This window comes from Uloborus diversus, chromosome 6 (genome assembly GCF_026930045.1).
Source record: "Uloborus diversus isolate 005 chromosome 6, Udiv.v.3.1, whole genome shotgun sequence".
In the NCBI taxonomy this organism is placed as follows: domain Eukaryota; kingdom Metazoa; phylum Arthropoda; class Arachnida; order Araneae; family Uloboridae; genus Uloborus; species Uloborus diversus.
Genome location: NC_072736.1, coordinates 92,408,422 through 92,431,020, shown reverse-complemented (window position 1 = coordinate 92,431,020; position 22,599 = coordinate 92,408,422). Strand labels below are relative to the sequence as shown.

The 22,599-nt window shown below is 31.5% G+C and overlaps 1 protein-coding gene across 1 annotated transcript in view; it reads left to right on the top strand.

The window, feature by feature from the left end:
* Positions 1-22,599, top strand: part of LOC129225303 (uncharacterized) — an 83,646-nt gene that overhangs the window by 45,199 nt on the left and 15,848 nt on the right. The window contains exons 3-7 of the mRNA XM_054859893.1: positions 796-849; positions 3,663-3,741; positions 4,524-4,699; positions 19,034-19,139; positions 21,162-21,332. Of these exons, the coding sequence (XP_054715868.1) occupies positions 796-849; positions 3,663-3,741; positions 4,524-4,699; positions 19,034-19,139; positions 21,162-21,332 (586 nt within the window). The remainder of the gene's footprint in view (positions 1-795; positions 850-3,662; positions 3,742-4,523; positions 4,700-19,033; positions 19,140-21,161; positions 21,333-22,599) is intronic.

Sequence of the window (22,599 nt, the reverse complement as noted above, 5' to 3'; positions counted from 1 at the left end):
CATGTTACTCTATCATATAAAAATAAAATTGAAAAATCGAAAACTTCCCTATTCAGTGACAAAAAGTACTACTTTTCACTGAAGGAAACAATCCCATTGATTTCAACTTATCACGAAGGAAGGGAGCGTTTAATAAGTGCTGTTTTTTCACTCTTATCGTCGAAAAAGAATTCAGTGTTTTCGTGATTGCCAGCAATATTTAGGTGCTTGCTTAGTAAATATTTTGTGGATAGTTTGTATTCGTGCAGATAAGGTTCATTTTGAAAATTATGCAGTTATTGAAATGAAAATGAAGTTTTCGGAGTTATGCTTGGAATGAAACCAGTTTAAGCAAATGTTTCATGAAAAAGAAAAAAAATCGTAAATTTCTCGTACTCTCGTATTGTAATGATAATACTGGATGCATATGTTCGGGTAAGTGCTCATCATGTGCTTTTTTCAGAAGTTTTCATTAAAACACGCGTAATATTAAACTTTTATTAAAATATTTTTTAGCAATGAAATTTCAGTTTTTTTATTTATGAAAAGCACGTTGAAGCATGAGGGGGGGGGGGGGGCTCTTTTTTACTTTTCCAACTTTAGGTTTTCTCTTCCAAAACCATGAGTTTCTGCTCCAAACTAACGAATTTGTTCTTATTCCAAAACAGAAATTTCAATGCTGCTCCCTTGCTTCAAAATGAATCTGCAGTAACCCCTGGAGTATAAAATGAATAATGTATCATGAATTATTTTTTCTTCGAAGTTTTTATGAATTCTCACAAAAATACCGACATTAATGATCTGCTTTTTTCTTAGATATGGTTTGAAACACAACGATGCAATCCTTGCCGAAGAGCGACATCTACCGATGTAAGTTTATATTACTGTTGAGAAGTATGTTCATTTTAATTATTTTACATCAGAGAAACATATTTTAACTACAGCTCTATTTGTTGCTAAAATAATCTTGTGAAGATATAATACATTGAACTGAAACTATAGGAACAAAAAGATAACTCTTTATATCACAGCTACCCTATAATAAGAGATGAAATACAATAGGCGACCCAATTTCGAAATCCCGAAACGCGCAACATTTTTTTGTAAATTTGAAAAAAAATATTTATTTGAAACTTTAAAATTTTTTTTTTCATTTCAAATGTTTAAAATTTTATCATTTGTTAATTACTTGTTGATAACATTGTACTTGCAACTTATTTTTCAGTTTCCTCGATGCCATGTGTCATGCGTAATACAGTCGAACCTGTCTATCTCGAACCTGCTTATCTCGAAAACCTGTCTATCTCGAAATTTTTTAATTTCCCTACATTTTCAGTAAAAATTTAATGTATTTTCTATGTTCATCTCGAAAAAAAATCCCGAATACCTCTATATCTCGAATTCCAGCAATGCTGACATTTTCGAATTCGAAGCCCAGCAACCTTCAAAACAGCAAACAACTTTCCTTAAACACAGAAACAGTAGCACTATTCTTAAGGGCAGGGGAAGAAAAGGAGAAATGCACCTAGGTATTATTTTTGTCAGGAAGACTAACGAAAGGGACAGTCATTTCAAGCACTTTCTCGGAAGCAGAGCAGAGGGCAGAGAATGGGACAATGAGGAGAGGCCTGGGCTTGACAGATTTGACATGTTTGGTGACTTTTTCAAGTTCATGGTTTAAGGTCATTCAAATTAAAACTCGTTTCATTATCTGTTATCTGGTTTAGGTACTGATTCGTGAGTGATCTCTTGCTTGAAGTTGTGATTGCGTAGAAAACCGAAATGATAGGCCTGAAAAGAATGCTAAAGATTTTTTCAAATGATGAAAAAGTGAAATTTCTAGAATTTTTGGACTGCAATCCATTAATGAAGAAAAATGAAATTGCCGCCAAGTTAAGTATGTACAATAGGGCAAGATGGGTTTTCAGCCATTGCTAACCTCAAGAGAGGATATTTGAATCTAAAAAAAATCAGGCACAGAAAAATAATGAAAGACTACATATTTTGCTTGCAAAAGGTATGCTTAAAAATTCATTACTGCCAAAATGATTCCTTAAACTTGCAATAAAGTGCTTAGTATAAAATAGTAGAATAAATACCTATCAAAACTATTACGGAAAAATTTTAATATTTCGCATGTTTAGTCTTTGGTAAAAAATTCAAAAATTTTCATCATCAGATTCTAAATTTCAATAAGTTTCTGAAAACTTTTGTATCTCGAAACCTCTTTATCTCGAAATTTTTTTCCATCCCGTGAAATTCGAGATAGACAGGTTCGACTGTATTAACGTTTGGCTGTAATTGTGCTGCAATCTTTTAGCATCCGCTTTCGGTTTGCGATATTTCTTATTATTGTACCATTAGCATATAAAATGGAGTGTATTGGGCAAAAATACAAAGCGGTATTTTAGTTTTAACATGATTTATTTATTGTAACGATCGACATAGATTGCAATGCATAACAAAAAACAACATCCCTGGATTCTACACCAATGACAATTGTCTCCATTTTTTTTATTTTTTCAGCATATCAAATTATGCTTTCATCAAGATTGATTGATTTAAAAAAAAATTTGACGCGAATGTTAAAACAAAATTTGGAAAAATTTGGCAAATCTTGCCCCAAAAAAGAGTTGTAACCACTTTAACATCCGGGAAATTCAGATATTGGAAAAAGTCGTGATCTTATATTGTAAATCGTATGGTGTATAATGCTTAATTCTTTACTAGATTCTACAATGTACTTACGTGCTGATATTTTTTAAACAATACATTGTTACAAATTTTGTAAATAGATGTGAATTTTATGTAATGTGCTTAAGGGCGATTCTTAAAGAAATGTCCCGTGCGTGACGCTATTTTTTTATTTTATTGAAGTAACTATCAGTTAAATATGGGATTAACTGTTATGCTTTGATAGTATATTAAAGCATGTATTATTCCCCAACAGCATTATTTTTTAAAGGCTTTGGTTAGCTGGAAAAAATTAAACTTAACGTTAAGCATGGGACATTTTTTTGAGAATCGCCCTTAATTTGTTGTAATCTTACAAAAAATTTTCATTTATTCACTAATTTTTATTCAAAATTCTGATACTTATTGAAGCTTGAATTGCAACTTGCTTTCTCTTCATTTTGCAACAGTAGACATGAAGTCTGGATTTCACGAGATATTGCTGTGTTCGCATAATTTTTGGTGCCAAATATGGTCAAGTTTGATGATTTTATGATCTCAGTTTAAATATTTGTAAAATTTTCTAGAATTTCTTAGTGTTTCCCTTCCAAGAGTATAAAAAAAGAGTTGCTCAGACCTTTAAAGTAGTAATCAGTCAGCTGTGAATTATGCTGTGATTTTGTCAGTATTTTATCATATTTTGGAAGTAAACATATATTTATAGTGTTTAGTGTGATTGGCTTAATATATGGATAAATTAGCAACTGTATGGAGACTTTACATGAAAATTAAATTACAATGTTTTAAAAAAAAGTGAGTCATCATTTGATCTTCAACTTCCACTGTCACAATCTTTTTTCGTTTCTTGAATATTGTTTGTAATGTTCCCGACATTTCGTGAAAATAGTACAACAAATCTTACTTTACAGTTGGAATTTGTTATTGATATTACACAAATTGAAATCTATGAACTTATCCTTTCTGTAATGAGCAGATGATTTTTTTTTTAGCTATTCCGAGATGGTAGAAAAATACAATGCGGAATATATTGCTGGGGGCTCCTGTCAAAACACCATGAGGGTTGCTCAGGTAATCAATGATTGTTTAAGCTTGCAATTTCTTTAAACATTATACAGTCTAACTCTGCCAAAATGAACTCTGGACACACTGGCATAGATGAACAGAGGGTTCCCATTAAAGTAAAAAAATTTAATGATTTTTAGAGTTTTTTCAAGAAGATTCTTGTGTGTGAAGTGTGATTTACAAAAGGATCTGATTTTTGTGTGTCAAACTCATTTAGAAAATCTGATTTCATGTTTCACTTAAAATTTCTGAAGCAATTTTTTTTTCTACAATTGCTTATATGATAGTGAAATTTTATTCTTTTATTCTAAATTTATTTTTTAACCAGGTGCATGCTATAAATTCTAAACTTATTGTTACTGCTCTTTTGTTATTGTTATTTTTTTGTTAGACTTGTTTCGATTTTACAAAGTGTTGCATGGATAAAAAATTGGGAATTTACTCATCATGCTTTGGATATTGTTGTAAAAAAACATTAGCATTTTTTTTTTGAACTTCTCTGAAAGATTTGAGTGAGAACTCTAAAATAATTCTCTAATATATTTTAAAAGCCATTTGAGCTCTGTATAATAAAAGTGTTCAGTTTGCTATTAATTTGCATTGAATAAACTTCTCTAAATGTTAGGTATCCTGTTATGCCCTGTATTCCCACACAGACATTGGAAAATAAATGAATGAAAAAGAAAACAAATAAAAGTTAACTATTTTATAATCTACTTATGTTATACAGAATAAAAAAAAAAAAAAATAAGACAAATGCTAAGTGTTTTTTGTTCTTGTCTTTTCAGTGGGTAGCTAAGAAGCCTAATGTATTTGCATTTATGGGTTGTATTGGTAAAGATGAATTTGGAAAGATTTTAGAGACCAAAGCTAAGGAGGCAGGGGTGCTTGTTAATTATCAACTCCATGATACTGCTCCAACTGGTACTTGTGCTGTTGTTATAACTGATAATGGTGCTAACAGGTAAAATTGCTCTCATGAGTTTCATTTTATGATTGAATTTCATTTTGAAAAATAATATGATCATGTAGGGGAATGTGTGAGGCAAAATGAAATGGCGAAATATTTATTCTGCTCTTGACGCCACCTATCTAGTAATATTTTAACTATGTAGTAACACATATAGTCTACTGCAATCAAGAAAAATTATCTCTGAAAATCAAGAATATAATAATGCAAGAAATTTTCAAAAATTGTTACTCATATTGTAATATTTTGTTCTGTGTCAAAAATTGTTTATTTATTTATTTATTTACTTTGTTATCAAATGATGAAGTTCTTGTTATTAACATTTTAAGTATTAATTGAAAGCTACTAATATTCAGTGTAGTATTTATTTCTTTTATATTTAAGCTCATTTGTTTTTTAAATGCTTTGTACAGTTAGTCAAGTGCATGCAGGGCAAAGTGAAATAAATCATTTTATTTTCTTATTCAATCCTGTCAAATCACTTACACATTCAGTTATTAATTATTTCATTTACATTTTTTTCATTAACCTATTTTCTTATCCATTCGCTATTTTATGAAATAATTTATTTTTTCTCATTTATTAACTTATTTATTCGTTTGCCGTTTTATTTCCTTTTCATTTTTTCATTCTTTCTTTTATTTATTCATTTATTTCATCAAAAATGTCTTTGGTAATTGAATCAGGGCTCCCAAATGGTCCGCTTTCCCCGCCCAATTCCCTGTTTTTAATGGTAAAGTTCACTTTAGACCGCTTTTTAACATTTTGGTCCAATTAGTCTGCTTTTATATTGTTTTTACTTAACAATCAGATTTTAAAAGTTTTCATTTTGTTAAAAGATACTGTCAGGCCCGGCTCCGGGGGTAGGCGACCTAGGCAGCTGCCTAGGGTGGCATATTTTAGGGCAGCAAATTTTGCAGTTGAGGTTTTTTTTTTTCTTTTTTTTTAGTATGAATATCTCTTTCAGCACCACAAAGTTCACTGCTTTGATGGAAATTTTTTTTAAATTATTTTGGCTTATAGAGTGTGCTTGGACATGCAAAGCATAAGTCGGAATTTAACTAGAAATTTAATTTAATTTTAGAGGCGGAAAATAGCAGGATTCAAAAGTCTTTTTAAAATATTACTATTTGTTTCAGTGCCATAAGATGCACTACTTTAATGTCAAAAAAGATAATTTAAAGTGTGTACCAGCGCTTGGATATGAAAAATCCAGTTTGGAATTTAACTAGAAACTCGTAAAATTTTAAGCACTTTACTAGCATTTCTATTTTATTAATATACTAGTGGTACCCACACAGCTTTGCCCATAGTAGAAAATTAAAAGGTCATTTGGTTCACCTGTATGTTTACAAATAATGGACAATGAATTTCTCGCCAATTTGCTATATATTTATTTGCTTGCCCATGTTACAGTTCCACATTATGATACTTTCGTAATTTATTTGTCCACGTTGTGATAATTTAATCAGTAAAATTTTCTTGAAATTGAAATGTAAAAAGAACAAAATCAAATTTTTGAAAAATCGCTTCAAGGTGCACACCCCCATGCTACAAACTAATTTTGTACCAAATTTCATAAAAATAGGCCGAATGGTCTAGGCGCTATGAGGGTCACAGAGATCCAGACATAGAGACTTTCAGCTTTATTATTAGTAAAGATAAAGCTTATTATTTTATATTATTATTATTCAATGGGGGGGGGGGGGGGTACTTGTCAATATCGTCTAGGGTGGCAGAACTACTAGAGCCGGTCCTGGATACTGTACACCCAAACATGCGGCCACGGCGTGTGTTAAACAAGATTTGTACACCCAAGTTAAACAAGGTTCCTACGCCCTTGAAAAACCTTGAAAAAAGAAAAGAGGTCATTTTTAAGTGCTTGAAAGCTTTGAAAAAGTGAAAAGTTTCTTTATTGCTTGAATTCTTTAAAAAATCATTGGATTGTGTTGTAATTCTTTTAAATATATTTCATCAGTGCAATTTTCAAAACATATATATTTGATATGCAGTATCGCGAAAAATTGCTTTCGTGTTTAAGGTTTCAATCCTTTTGCAACTTGTTAATGTTTTGATGTTTCCCACAATTAGAAGTTATTTTGACATATGCTACCTTAGTTTAGCTTATTTTTCGTTTAATTTCAATAATTAACGAAGGAATTATTTTGGAAACCATAACAACATTGAACTTTCTCGGACATTGCGGAAAATTGCTTTTAGTGCCTGAAATTTCAATCTTTTTACATCATGTAAATGTTAAAATATTTTTCCCAATAGAATGTTATTTTCCCATATGCTACCTTAGATTAGCATGTTTTACATTTAATTAAGTAGAAAATAAATAAATTTATTTTATGGGAAACATGCCAAGATTGAACTTGGTTCGTGAAACTTTGCTTCTCTGAGATTTCCATCGGTTTGCATCTTATAAATATTTTTATATTTGTGGCAATTAGAAGTTATTTTGACTTGCTACATTAGACTAACTTGTTTTAATTTTTATTTAAATAGCTAAAAAATTAATAATTCTCGTGTTTAATTCAAGTTTTTTTAGTTTTGCAAACTTAATTTTAATTATTATTAAATTCTCTATTACTGGTTTTTTTGAGGGGAGGGGGATTTTAAATTGAAAACAATTGAGCACATAACATTTTAACGTACAGGGTTCGTACGCCTCCTGAAAATCCTGAAAAACTCCTGAAATTAAATTTTTTTTCTTAGGGCCCTTACAACTCCTAAATTTTTGTTTTGACTTTCTGATTTTTCTCCTCTCCTCCTGAAAATAATTTTCAACAACTATTGCTAATTTTAATTCCATGTCATCTCCATTTAGGCAGCCATATTGAATCGCTGGAAACCAATCAAAATTATCCTATTATACAGATCAATCAGTGCTTTTCGCAAACACATGGTGTGTTCAACCCGACTGACCTGTTACTCTGTTCAAACATGCCCATTACAGTTACTGATTGTAATTGCCATTAGAGAACGAACCAAGAGCATGTGCTAGTTTTGTGTTAACAGCAACAGCTATTAAGCATATTTTCTATATTGCTAATTAGTAGTGCTATTGCTATTTTGTAGTATATTTAGTACTGATAATATGCCAATGTATCTAATATTTTGTGTATTCCTGTTATTTTCAAATATTTTGAATCTAATTTTTATTTTTTTATTTTTTTTGATTGAATAGTGTGTGAAAAAAAAATTACTAATCGATTAAAAATTTCACAGCAAAGTAGACTAAATGTTACTGAAACTAATTTTCTTGTTAAAACCTCTCGTGTTATTACTCATGAAAATTTTGCTTTTGACTCCTAAAAACTCCTGAAATTCATTTTGTCTGGAAGAGTATGAACCTTGAACGTAGCATTTGTACAGAGAAACCTTTGAAGTTGACCACCCTTGTAAGTTGGCCACCTGTCTAAGTTGACCGCTTTTTTTAATCACGGAATTAGTTCTTATCATAAAAATCATCCTCTGTAAGTTGACCACCTGTTTAAGTTGACCACTAAAGAAGAGCACCGCAAGTGGTCAACTTACACAGGTTTCACTTTATTTGAAACAAAGTTGAATATAAAGTTGAATTTACGTACATCATTTCATTATCATGATGCCTGCTAAAGGGGAGAATTTGTTTTTTTCCCCCATAAAAGTTCAAAGCACTCATGGCCCTACAATCATGGAGTTTTTTTTTTAAATCTAAGCTTCATAATTCTTAAAGATGTACTTTGAATACGAAAATTGCAAAACTAAGCCTCGTGTGATCTGCTTCTCTTTGTGATTGAGCATTTCAGACATTTTTAGGAAAGCTTTCAATATAGTACAGTCGACTCCCGCTACAACGAGATCCAACTTGCGCGAAATGGCTATAACGCGAGTTTTTTTCACCAGTAGAGAATTTTAGACAACGCGAGTTCCTCGCCAGCATTACAAAAATTTTCGGAAGGGAATCACGGTGGCCGTATTGACTTTGTTAATGACTACTAAAAATGTTTTTTCGTTAATGGACTTTCATCTCTTTAGCATGCCTGAGAGCAGAAGTTCCCACACTGTACAAGTCTGATACATCGCGTATACAAATAATTACCAGGGTTCGTACGGGTTATGTAAATCCTGGAAAGTCACGGAAAAAAAATAAGCGTTCAGACCTGGAAAAGTCATGGAAAATTGAAACTTTCATTGAAAGTCATGGAAATTTCTTTCAAGTCATGGAAAAATGTCCCGGACAAAGAGAAAGTAACAGTAACTAAAGGAGCATTAGAAATCTTGAGTGATTTAAGAGTATAGCACATAAAAGCTGAGCCCAAAATCAAATCCGAATTTAGAAATCTCATTGCTTCTACTTCTTTTGCAGCCGCTTGCCTTTTTTATGATGAGATTTTACTGCTTGGACATCACTTAAAAAGCAGTCCAATTTCGTCCGAGTTCGATTCCATCACTCGTAAGAACTTTAATTTTAAATTTATCAGAGTTTATCTTAATTTGTTGAAGGTTTTAGACAATAAAGATCTTTAGCCAGCCGCACGCGCGAAAGAATACAGAAAGAGGAATTCTAATACTCTCAAACAGTAGTGCCCAACATACGGCCCGCAAAACTAATCCATGAGACCCACTGCTACTTCCTTGTCAGGAATCAAACATGTTCTGGAATTTCTGAACCTATCAATTTATATGCATTTGAAAATGTGCAAATAAGTAAACAAAACAAGTTTACTTCTGCATTGGAAGATTGATTCATTACTGAATGGTTCTATCAAAAAATATATGGTTTAGAAACATAAAAAATTAAACTATGTGGCTTTACTTTAAACAACCAAAATACAGTCAAGTTACGTGGATGATTAAATGCACTGTTGACATAAAATAGGCAACTTTTGAAGCAAATTTATTGAAATGTAGTGATGATTCATTCAACCTTTGTCCCATTCAATATCATTCTGCCTGTTTATAAAACAAATATCAGACATTTAAGCATCATCATATTTGTTTCACTGCATTTTTACTTTACTTAAATTTATTTGATGAAGACATATAAGAATAGTTTAGTTTTTTAAGTGTACACTTACATTTTGTCCTTTACGAGTAAGTGCTTCAGTGAGGGTGTGGCATTCATGCAGAAGTTTTGCTTATACTCATTTCCAAAAATTAGCAAATTTGATATTAAATAGTGTGTAACGAGGTCATGAAAATTTTCATTGAAGTCATGAAAAAGTCTTCGAAAAGTCATGGAATTTTTTCATCCAAATGGAGTATGAACCCTGAATTACTCCTCATTTCCCTTTTTTTTCATTCTAAATGTGAAAGTTGTTGAAATATAATGACACCTAAGAGCGCTATTTCAACTTGTGAATATAGAGAAAGAAAAAGCGAAAGTTTCTGACAAAAGCTTTAGATTATGTGCTTAAACAAATGCGTCAAAGGTAGCACGACAATTAGGTATGAGTGAATCTTCCATAAGGGCAATTAAAAGTCAAGAAAAAGGAAGTTCATCGAGTAGTATCTAAGCAAAATGTAAAAATTATGAAAATGGAAGCTGTTATTGTATTGTGAATTTAAGAAACCAGGAAGAGGGGTGTTGCTTTGCCATAGATGGAAAGGTTATAAAAGAACTAGTACAGCAACTGTATTATGTATTTAAAAATATATAAGAATAGCATTTTGATCGTGCAGCAAAATCATCATATTCACTTTTTTAAAATACAAACATCATTACTGGATCAAGTGTACAGTAAAACTATAGTGCATTTGTTTTTCTTACTACATACTGTACGCACCGTACTGGTTTATTGTATGTCTTTCTTGTCCATTGATTATTGATTTTGTGCATCGTAGCAGCATTTTATGTTGAATAAAACGTTCTTTTTAAATTTAAAATACAAATAAAAATTCAGTTTTTTATGTAAGAAAAAGTACTGTATAGTTAAGAAATGCTTTTTAACAATTTGAGGTGATGTTTACAAGTGTCTAAAATAATTGGATATGTTTATAAAAGTTTTTACGCATACCCTTTTCTACAACGCGAAATTTCGACTTACGCGAGGGGTCTTGGAACGCATCCCTCGCGTAAGTCGGGACTCGACTGTAATCTGTTTAGTGTGTGAACTTATATAATTAAAAACTGAGCTTATGTATCTAGCTATGTATGTATGTATGTCCAAGTTACTCTTCCCAAACACCAGTAAACTGACCTTCAAACCAGATATTGATAGATTCGTAATTTTCCTGCCTTTATGTTTCACTATTTAACACAATCCTCCAATTCGGAACTCCAGCGCTCGAATACGCTACCTTGCGGTGATTTATAAAACTGCGAATGCAACTAAAACATTGCCACGTTGCGCTTCACGTGTATCTGTTGACGTAAACGCAGTCAGTTTGTTCTGAGTAACGCATTCAACATGTCTAAGAACGCCTTCAACAACAGAAATTAATTCGTCCCTTAGTAGTATTCTCGAGCTTCTCAAAATAATGTTAGTTTTCCTTATTTCTTTCAAAAAAGTATTAAATGGTGGAAGCGTAAACGAGAAAACTCTGGATTAACAAAATTGGATAACGTTATACCAGGTAAAATTTTTTATTGTTTTGTATGAATTTGTAAGAATATGAGTTTTTTTTAATCTTAAATTAATTTAACTAATCATATTTTACAGCAGCATTTAGTTGGAATGGACAGTATGCAAAATATTTTCTTGAATTTATTATCGTAGAACAAAATGAAAAATGTTTAACCGAGAAAGAATTTACTTTATTCCTTTTATTCTCAGCTGAAAGGTTTCTCCAAATTTGTTTAGGGTTATAGTTTTGGAATTGTGCGAGCAAAGTAGCCTTGGCGAGATTTCGCGTTTTTAGTTAAACCATTTTTAATTTTTATCATGAGTGGAATAAAATGATAGTAAGATTACAGAATTCGATAAGTAAAAAGAAATAATGGTGAATCAACTGAAAAAAAAAAACTACCACCATATATAAACTGTGAGTACACATTTTATTTATTTTGTTCTGAGTGAATTTGAATAAATATCAGTTTTTCAATTCGATGAAAAAAAAAAACGAACTTAACAACATTGACTATGGACACTTTTCCTTAACCTAATTCCACATAAATGATTTAAATAACCTTTGTTACTACAGTATCCTACTGAAATAGAAAGTATGCAAATAAATTTTCTTGAAAATATTTATCGCAGAACAGATTGAAAAATCCAGAAAGAACGTTAAGAATTTGAACAATAAAAAATAAAAGTTCGCCAAAAATCTGTTTATAAGGTTATGGTTTTAAAATTGTGTGAAAGAATAATGTATCTTGGCAAGATTTCGCATATCAGGTAAATCATTTCCATGACGAATGAACAGGGTTCGTACGCTCCGGGAATTCCGGGAATTGTGAGGGAAAATGACACTGTCAAAAATGTCAGGGAAAAGTCAGGGAGTTTTCAAATTTTGTCCTCCAAAATTTTTTTTTCCATTTTTTTTCCCCCCAAGGAATTAAGTACCATGAGATGTAGTCTTCGTTTTTATTGTGATTTCACGAAAAAAATTGTAAGTTTTTATCTAAACCGACGCTGGCACTTAAAAACTGCAATCGAAAAATGAACGTTTTTTTTTTTACAACGAAAAATGCTCCAAAAGAGCGAAGATTTTCTTGCATGGAGTCAGTGAGGGGAACGCATTTCTTTTTACTGCCTAAAGTTTTAGATGGGTTGCCACAACATTCTAATCGTTTCAGGGTTCGTACGCTCCGGGAAAATCTGGAATTATCAGGGAAAATGACATAGTCAAAAATGTCAGGGAATTTTCCAAATGTGTCCCCAAAATTTTTCTTTTCCCATTTTTTTCCCAGGGAATTTTGTTTTATGAGGTCTAATCTTCATTTTTATCGATGTATTTAAAAAAAATTGTAACTATTTTAAGGCAATAAAAAAAGTGGCGACCAGAAAAATCATCATCAGCCGCCATTTTTGGCTCTCAGTAGTTCCCAAGGGAAAAAAAAATCAGGTGAACAGGAATTATGCACAAACTCAGCAGGAGAGAAGACAATTTACTGCTTCGGAAGCACAACCTGTAGATGGGAGGGTCGATCGGGGAAAATCCTTTTTTTTTTTTTTTTTTTTGATCGGAAAATCATTTCAGCTACGTGTGAAACGTAGTCGCCATCTTTGGTCATTCACAAGATGGAAGTAGATACGATCCTAAAATGTCTAAGTTTCTAAAAACAAAGCAGAATTGGATGTTTTCTTTAATTGAAAACTGATGAAAATAACAGAAAATGGTCTGCAAATTGTTTTTCTATTATTATTATTATTTAAAATAATTTTCTTGAGAAATGAAATTTTGTTCTTAAAACAGAAGTGTAAGATTATATCCTCACTGCCTTGGACGCAAATATGATAAAAACTTTTCAGTGAATTGTAGTTTCATGAAGATTTATTATTTTTTTAATTGTCTTCATACGACAAATTAAAAAAGTTATTTATTATTTTTGGCAAAGCCGCCATATTTGGTCATTCCTAAGATGGAAGTTCACAAGACTTTTTAAGTGCCTAAGTTCCCGAAAACGGCACTGGATGTTAATTGCAGTGCAAACTATTGAAAACAACACAAATTGTGCCTTTTTTTCCAGATAATTTGTAATTATTTTCTGGATAAGTGCAAAATTTAATCTTCATAACATTTTTTTGTTTTAATTGATTTAGACTCTTATGTGCTAAATACTGACTATTTTGCTTTTATTGTAGTTTTTTAAGGATTATTTATTACTACTTTTATACTACAAATCCAAAAATCTACTTATTTTAAATTTTTCACTTTGTCGTCATATTTGATCGTTTGCACAATGGAAGTAGACTTAAACTTCCAGAAACAGAATTGGATGTTTATATCAATGTGAACTATTGAAAATAACATTAAAATGTGCAATAAGTTATGAATTTTTGAAAATTAACTATTACTTTCTGGAAAAGAAAATTTGAAATTTTAATGTAAGCGTCCTTTAATATGTGAAAAAAAAAAAAAAAAAAAATTATTGGCATTGGCCTATGATTGGCGGATGTTGATTTTTGTTACTCTGCATTACATGGTATGCCGATCGATGTAACAAGTTAATCATATTTATACTGAAATTTAGCTTTGCATTTTGCTCAATATGTTTTGTGTAACCTACTAATAAGAAAATAAAAAGAAGTATTGTAAACCAAAAGCGGATGCTAAAAGGTTGCTGCAGGACTACAGCAAAACGCTATAATATTACGCGTGACATCAATGAAACGCTAAAATAAGTTGAAAGTATTCTGTTTTCAACAAATAGTAAACAAATTAAAACAATTTTGAACAAAATATTTAAAACTTAAAATTTTGACAGAAAAAACAAAGGGAAAAAAAATTCCAAGGTTTTTTTTTAAATCTAAGGGGAGAAGTTTCAGTTCTTCTGCATTGCTACTTTAAACAATTTTAATTATTTTGAAAATATTACTATTTAAACATAAATTTTGAATAAAGCGAGTAACCTGGAATTTTCTAAAAAAACAACCTGGAAAACCTGGAAAAGTCAGGGAATTTTTTTTAACCAAAAGGGTATGAACCCTGAATGAATTAAATGCATGATTTCTTTAGATATCCAATCATATAGTCATAGAAATAAATTATCTAGTGTTAAACGTTACTCTTGACAGTCTGCCACGTATGTGCACTATGTGACAAAAATGTCAACAAATGCCGGAAATGTCACGAAACTGAACTTAATATGTACTAATGTATAGAAAAAACGGTGCAAAATGAAAATGCCGTTCGAAGCAAAACCAAAAATTTATGAATTCCGAATTCAACATCGTGAAAATGGCTGCTTCAGAACAACTTACTGTGTGTTCTGCATTAATTGTTTACTTTCGTAATACTTTTTGGTTTCTAATCTCTTTCTATATGGGTCAGAATAACCAAAAGACTGAAAAATCTTTTCAAATGAATAAAGCGAAAAACTCATACATAACAACAAAAATCACAACACTTAGCATTTTCTTCATTACCACATGCGTTTGTTTTAGTTTTTAATTCCGCCATTAGACAGTGACTGCAGTGCCACCTATAGTTCGTTGGAGTTGCGAATAATAATTAGCAGAGATATCGATTAAACTCTATTAATTAGAATACTTTCATTTCGACATAAAATCCCTATTTTTCCAAGGCTTTCCTCCATTCAAATTATTATTCAGTGCTTCATCTAAACTTTCCATAACAGTGCTTTAATTAAAAATGTGTGGCGTGAAGAAAATCATTAAGAAGAAAGATCTGTTGCCATTTTTTTCTCGAATATGAACAAATAAAATTCTGGGTTTTGTTTTGAGGCCTTTTTTTTTTGGTTATTTTTCCGCAATCTGCCACAAAATTTTACTGATTTTTTTTTCTTTTTGTTCAAGCCTGATTGTTGAACATGCGCCACTAGACATAAATTTTATTTTCGGGTTGGGGATTCAATGTCGTGCGACGGAGCTAGTAGATTCATATCGGTTGATAAAAGATGTAATGCATTACAAGGCAAAAAAGACACAAATAATTTAAACTAAAGAAAGATGAAGCACAGCTTCATTTATCCTTCAGGGAGACTACCAGCATCCCTGGTTCAAGTCAAAATGTATCATTATGCCTATTTAGTTCTAAGAAGGCTGCCTTAAGTGCTGAACTAAGTGCCCCCCCCCCCCCCCCCCATCCAAATGTTTGTGTAAATAATATTATTCAATGAATAAAAAGACCAGGTGTACAGAATATCTATCTATATGATGGTTTATTAACGAATTATCTTCACGGATTTAGCAGCAGGCAGTTAATTTGCCTTTCGATGCTTCTCTTTGCTTAACTATGAGTGGTCCTCCCAAGGTCCTCTTTCTAATCCTAACTGGAGGGATCTTTAGTTCCCTTTTTGATTGAAAATGGTCCTCTTTTGCTCTTTTTCTAAAGCTAAAATGTGTTGGGAGCCCTGTTGAATAGAAAATATTCAACAGGGAGAATTAGAAAAAGATTTTATTTTTCACTTTGCCCTATGAAAAAAGTGAAAAATTTCCACCTTTTTTCGAGTTACAAATTTACTGCCAACAAGAAGTTCTGTCTAGAACTAAATGAGCCTCCTTTCCCGTATACCAATATCGACTTTCTAGCATCTGATCAGTATTCTCAAAATTAGCTAAAATTGTAAAGAAATAAAGTATGCCTCGCTCATCTAAAGGGGTAGATACGTAAAAATAAATAAAAGAACAAATAAAATAGCAGCACCTTTTAAACAAAGCAGCTAAATACATTTTTTCTATCAAAAAAAAAAAAAAAAAAAAATCTTCAACCACTTTCAAAAAGGAAAAAAAAATTAAAATTAAAATCTCATTAAAATCATATCAAAAAAACAAATTATTTGTTTTCCCCTGTTATCAAAAGAATTTAAGAATGAATTAATGTTCTTTCAAAAATAAATAAAAACAATCAACTGTCAACTTAAAGAAATAATTTTTATTGTCGGAAAAAAAAATCGTCTGCGCATATCTTTATGTAGGAACATAAATGACTCCGAATTTCTCCGCAAAAAATTGAATACATAAATTAAAACTTTAACTTGAAAATAAAATCAAAACATATTTAAAACAACTATTTCACAGTAAAAACCATGGCTGTGGAGTCAGAGTTGGAGTCCATCTGATCTTGGGACAAAAGAGTTAGATTCGAGAGCTGAAAGTTTTAAATTCAAAAAATCAGAGTTGAAATAGGGAAGTTGCAACCTATTAAATGTTCATATTTTGGCTATTGCATATTGTTAATTGACCCTCAAAACTAAAAAATTCACCATCGCCGAGTTTTAAAACACTGTGGTTGATTTTTAATGAATTTTTAAAAATCCACGCGCAAAAGTGCGCTCTTCTGAAACGTCACTATCCTACGTCACAGGGCGCGAATAGGCAGCCTTCCGCCGAAGATCCCTTGTTTTCGCTAGGGACATTTTGAGCGCGCTGATATTTTTATTTTTTAGAAGTTCAATAATCCTTTTGAACACACTATGGAGGCCGGATTCGTTAAAGCACAATCTAAATAATCTTCCTCAAATAATATCAATGGTGATATTCGAATATTTCCGAGAGGATGAGAGGTTTAATGTTCCAGAAACGCGAGGAGATAAGCCTTTTACGTTTCATCTTCGAAGTCGAATGCACGTTCTTCGATTTCTCCCATGACATGGGAACCGGTTCGCTAGCGTTTCTCTCCTATCGGACGTCACTTCCTATGCCATCTGACGTCACAGGCGCTTGAACTTTAAAAATTAATTTAAAAAAAGCTACTTATCGTATCGCAAAAATTTTTTCACCTATGATGTTCATACATGTTACTCTATCATATAAAAATAAAATTGAAAAATCGAAAATTTCTCTATTGGTCATTTCCCCAAAAAGTCCGCAAGTCTACCAATATTTGCAGAGACGGACTTATTATTTGATACCGGAGTCAGAGTTGAATATCCAAGAGTCGGATTCAGCCATTTTTCCTCCGTGCATAAATTTTTGCCAAAGCTACGAAGTCAGAATCAAAGTCGGGAAATCGGAGTCCGAGTAATTTTCGGGCACAGGAGTCGGATTCAGGAGTGATAAAATTGTCGGAGTCGAGAATAGGTTGTCAAGAGCATTTCAAAGATTGTTTGAAGTAAATCTGCCTTTAAGTTAGGAATCAATATTGACTTTCAGTTTCCCCGTAGGCGCTAATGTTAAGAGATTGGAACTGTTCAAAATTGAACGAAAATTTGTTCAAATCAAAAAGATATTTTCGATACATGTTTTTCATCAAAAGCTTTTCCCTACAAAGTTTGTTTGGAGCCACTTCGCCTCTAAGTTCAAGATTTATTTTTGATTTGAGTTTCCCCGTAGGCGCTAATGTTAAGTTTTTTGAACTGTTCAAAATTGAACGAAAAATTGTTCAAATCAAAAACTGAATCATGGGAATGAGATGTCTTCGCCGAAATCTTTCTAACAAAAAAAAAAATTGTTTGAATCGAACTATTTGTTCAAAAGTTATTAGGGGGGCAGACCAGCAGACGGACCGACAGACAGACGGACTGACAGACTGACGGACCGACAGACTTTTTCCCCATCTCAATACCCTATTTTCCAATTTTTAATTTTTCAATATTTACCTAACTATTTTATTTATTTTTGACCTTTTTTTTTGTTTTTCAGGATCTTTTTAAGATGCATTAAGCCTTCTTTCATGCTTTTTTCTTCTTTCTCTGACTTTTACTGGGAAAATAGGCTAAAAATAATGTTTCAATGCAAGTTTTATAATAAAATATATTGTTCTTTCTTTATGTACCGTAATTTTCAAAGCAAAATTCCAAGTTGATCATTTTGAAAAAAGTAAGTTATCTTAACTATTTCACTTTGCCCCACTTTCCCCTACATGTCTCAAGCACATGCCTAAAACAGGTTTCTAATCATTTCTAAGTAAAGAATTTTTTTCTCCTGCTTGATGATACCTTTATTGAAAATTTATCTTTAGAAAATCTTCCTATACTAAGTACTAATGACCAATTATTATGTCATGAAATATTGAAAATTATTTATTTCTGAGTGTCTGCTCTACCCCTTTTTTTGTTCTGTTCATTGCTTTTTCTGTATGACAGGTTTTAAACCAAGTTCAAAAGTTTAGTGAAAGAGCTAAAATTGTAAAAAAAAAGAGAAGCTTTAGCATAATGCAAAAATGATCAAAGTTAATGAATAGGTTCACACATTTTTCTAATTGCTTCAATGTGTGAAAACAAAATTAAAAATTCTAAATTTTATTTGAAAGTCAAAATTTAGAATTTTACTTACCTCTGAGATAGTACATTTTTCCTTTTTAAAACGGTACAAGTTCGCCCTCCCGCCACTCCACTAATGCATTTATTGGAGGGATTTAGTGCCCATGAAGACTTAAGAATTGCTGAATTTTATAGTAAGTAATTTAATCATCTTAACTGAAATTTCTAAAAATATTAAGTTGAATTTCCCAAACTCTTCTTTTCTGCATCATTTCTTTTTCTTTTTTTATTTGAGCAAAAAAGCAAATATGTCTTACTTCATTTTTGTAATTAATATAGTATTTCCATATTTTGCAAAAAATGCTGAACCCTTCCCAATTGTGTTTTTAAAATTAGAATTGGATGCAAGATGCTTCTCTAAATCAAAATTCATATTTATCCGATAACAGATGCAACGAAGAAAAAAGTGCAAACAAACTGAAGTGTAAACTCAGCAATTTTTGCTGAAGTTATCTTATTTTTTGAAAAAAGTGTTTGAGATTCTACAAAATTTTTAATTTTTACCTTAGGTCTCTGTGTGCCAATTTATCTGCTGCCAACCATTTTAGCAGAGAACATCTTGATACTCCAACAAGTCAGTCGATCATAAACAATGCCAAATATTTTTACATAACTGTAAGTATTTTAAGTTTTAAAATATGACATTATTTGTCCCAGCCAATTTACTTTAATTATAAATAGTTTTCAATTGTTAAAAAAACGTCACTGTCAAGAAAATACGAGAATATACTCTTATTCCCCCAGTGTGGGAACAATGTAAAAAAATGTTTTCTGGCTCTGTATATACAGTGGAATCCCGTTACAATGAACTCAAAAAGACCGAAATATTTTTTTGTTGTAACAGAATATTCGTTGTAACCGAATAGTCTTTAAACTTTCTTTATTTTTACAAAAAAGTTAATTTTGAAAATCTGCACTCTAATATAATTAAATCTCCAACTTTTACCGTTACTAATGATCTAAAATATAAGGAATAACATTTATTCTGAAAAAACAAAGAGAAAAATATTTAGCACTGAACCAAGGGCGCCCATTTTAGAAATGAGAATTTCCTTGCTTTTAGTGCTTTTTTCGTTGCAAAAATGTATAAAAATTTCTTTTCCAGCCATTAATGAATAAGTTATTAAAAATGCCAAGTTTTAATATCTCTAATCTGTACTGAAATCGGTTTCCATGGGGGACATTTTTGAGCCCCCCCCCCCCCCTTAAAATTTTGCATATGGGCGCCTTTGCACTGAACTTTTAATTCATTGGTCCATCTTCACAAAAAGTTTTATTTTGTATGAGAGATTTGGTTTCAGAGGACATTATAAAATATTCTAATTTGCGAACGGCACATACACCACAAGTAAAGATGAAAACTTGCTGACCCCCTTTCGAATTCGTAAGGTGCTTTACTTTTATTGCACAGAAATTAAATCAGCTTGGCTAAACACTGGCTTTTGTTGTCACACAGCATGTTACTTACGTTTAGCATGGACGGATTTCCAAATTGAATGGCTCTGTTCTGAAAGTACAAAAGTAATTTTCACGTTGCAACTTGTAAAAGTAGTTTTTAGTTTCCAAAAATAGCATTGAAAAAATTATTCTAACTGAAGTTGAAAAAAACATTTTGTTGCAATGAATTTTTGAAAAAAAATTGTTTCCTTAAAATGAGATTTTTTATGCATGTTAATGGGCTTTAAAATGGGAGCGAATGTTTTGTTCATTGTAATGGATAATTTGTTGTAACAGGATTTTACTGTATTTCAAAAATTTCTTCCTTCTTAAAATATCTAAAACAAAGGACTGCTAAGTTGACTTAGCCTGGATCATTTTGGAGACGTGTGAAAAGAAGTTTAACAAATTGGGATTGAGGTTTATAAATAAAAAGATGCAATTTAGAGAGTTTTGTTAACGCTTATGACACGACAAAAAATATGATTTCGAAAAGATTTATGTTAAAACGAGTTGCAATGCCCTACTTCAGGGGGTGCCCCTCCCTCCCCCAAGGTTGATAACCCCTGCACTACATAAATGAGTGAAGAAATTAAAACATAAGTGCAGTATTAGTCGTCTCTTAGACAAAGCCATTTTTTAATGTAATTTGTAATATACAAGACAATAAGTGAAGTAGTTTATCTTTCCATTCAGAAATAAAAAGAAGGACCTTTACAATAATCCTTTCTTAATTTAAAAGAGTTATCGAAGTTACGTTTCTTTTTTAAATAATGAATAAAAAAATTTAAATATTAGCTTTCAAGGAGTTTAATGGAAATTTAAGGAAAATATTTGCCAAGACAATCAGGCCTGGATCTATAAATTTTGGGACCCCCTGCAACAAAATCTGTCGGCCCCCTCCCCAGAGGTCAGCAGCGTATATTTACAACATTATCCAGTGTTAGTGCTTTTTTTTCCCCTTGGGCCATTTAAGGACCCCCCCCCCCCCCATCCCCGCACTGCAAGGTTTGCAGGTACGCAGATATGAGCCTGAAGACAATATAATTTTATATTGCTTCTTCAGTTCTTTTCCTTCTTGTTGGGAATATTTGACTGGGAGATTTATGAAAACCATTAAAATTTGTATTTATGTGTTGATTTGGTATTTATACATTTTAACTGTCAGAAACTAAAAAATGAATTTTATTTAATTTCCAGGCATATTTCTTAACTGTGAGTCCACCTTCAATAATGTATATAGCTAAACATGCCCATGAAAATAAAAAAACACTTTTAATGAATTTGAGTGCTCCATTTCTCTGTACGCTCTTCAAGGAACCATTGATGGAAGTATTTCCTTACATTGATGTACTTTTTGGTAATGAGACAGTAAGTATGTGTTGTTGTTTTTATAAATTGTTAGTGTTAGATGTAAATATGCATAAGAATGTTATGCGTGTTGTTATTCATCACATTTCGGTCAAATGTTGGAATATTTACTTAACAATATCTGAAGCATTCTCGAAACAGCTGAAATTTTTTTGCTTATCGAGTCCTAAAATGCTTTTACTTTAAAATGCTCTAAAGGTTACAAAAACAAAGTATAGTTTTTTTGATGTGGTTTTGTTTTACTCATGTAATCATAGTTGATAAATCTGTATCTCAGAGCCAGAAGGACGAAAGTCACATCATGATAATTTTACAGGAGAGAAAAAAAACTTTTCTCTGGGGCATGTAAAGGATGGGACGCATGCTCTTTTGACCCTGGTAAAAAATTGAAAAGGATTTTTAAAAAGAATTAAGTTCACATGGCTCGATGCGAAATAGACTTTTATATACAATGCACTAATAAATGGAAAATCGCAATTTTTGGACTTGTATCCTTCTGGCTCTGAAGTACAGAAATAAATAAATACTAATTCGAATGTTATCTCCATTGCTATTTCATCGAACAGTCTAGAGTTATAAGTCAATCCAGATATCAAGAAATTCAAAAATTTCCAAATCAATCAGCCTGATTTTGTCTTTATAGACCTGTGATTAATGGATAATGTGGTAATTATTTAAAATGTCCATTAACATCCTGTCACAGATTTGGTGGAGTAAACAGGCTTATACATTAAAATTTTTATCCCAATCGAAAGAACAGGTTTTTCTGCCCAAGATTTCATTTGTTTGGAGCTTCTAAAATGAAGAAATGTAAATATAAGTCTTTCCGCTTAACTTTGAAAAGCTTCTCCCAATAGAATCATTAACTAGCTCTTTTTCTTTTCTGAACATTTAAACATTTTTTTCTCCTTTTGCCAGCAGCTGGCTCTTTTTTTTTTTTTTTTTTTTGTTACAAAAAAGTTATTTTTTCCCCACATCTTATTGATTTATTCAATAATTAATTTAAGCAGAAATACATAAAACTTGAAATTCTTTAGACATTTGATTTTGATGACATTCCTCTTTGCAACACTAATGCCACGTTTTCATGATTTTAAGCCAAAAGATCATTTGTCATTTTAGATTTATTTTCGTTTAAGCTTCTGCAATGCAGTATTTAAAAATAAACTAAACACATAAGTAATACTTTTTATTCCTTAATACTAGAAAGACTGAAAATTGCTGCATACCTAGAAAGACTGAAGGGGCATTTTTGAGTAAATTCCTA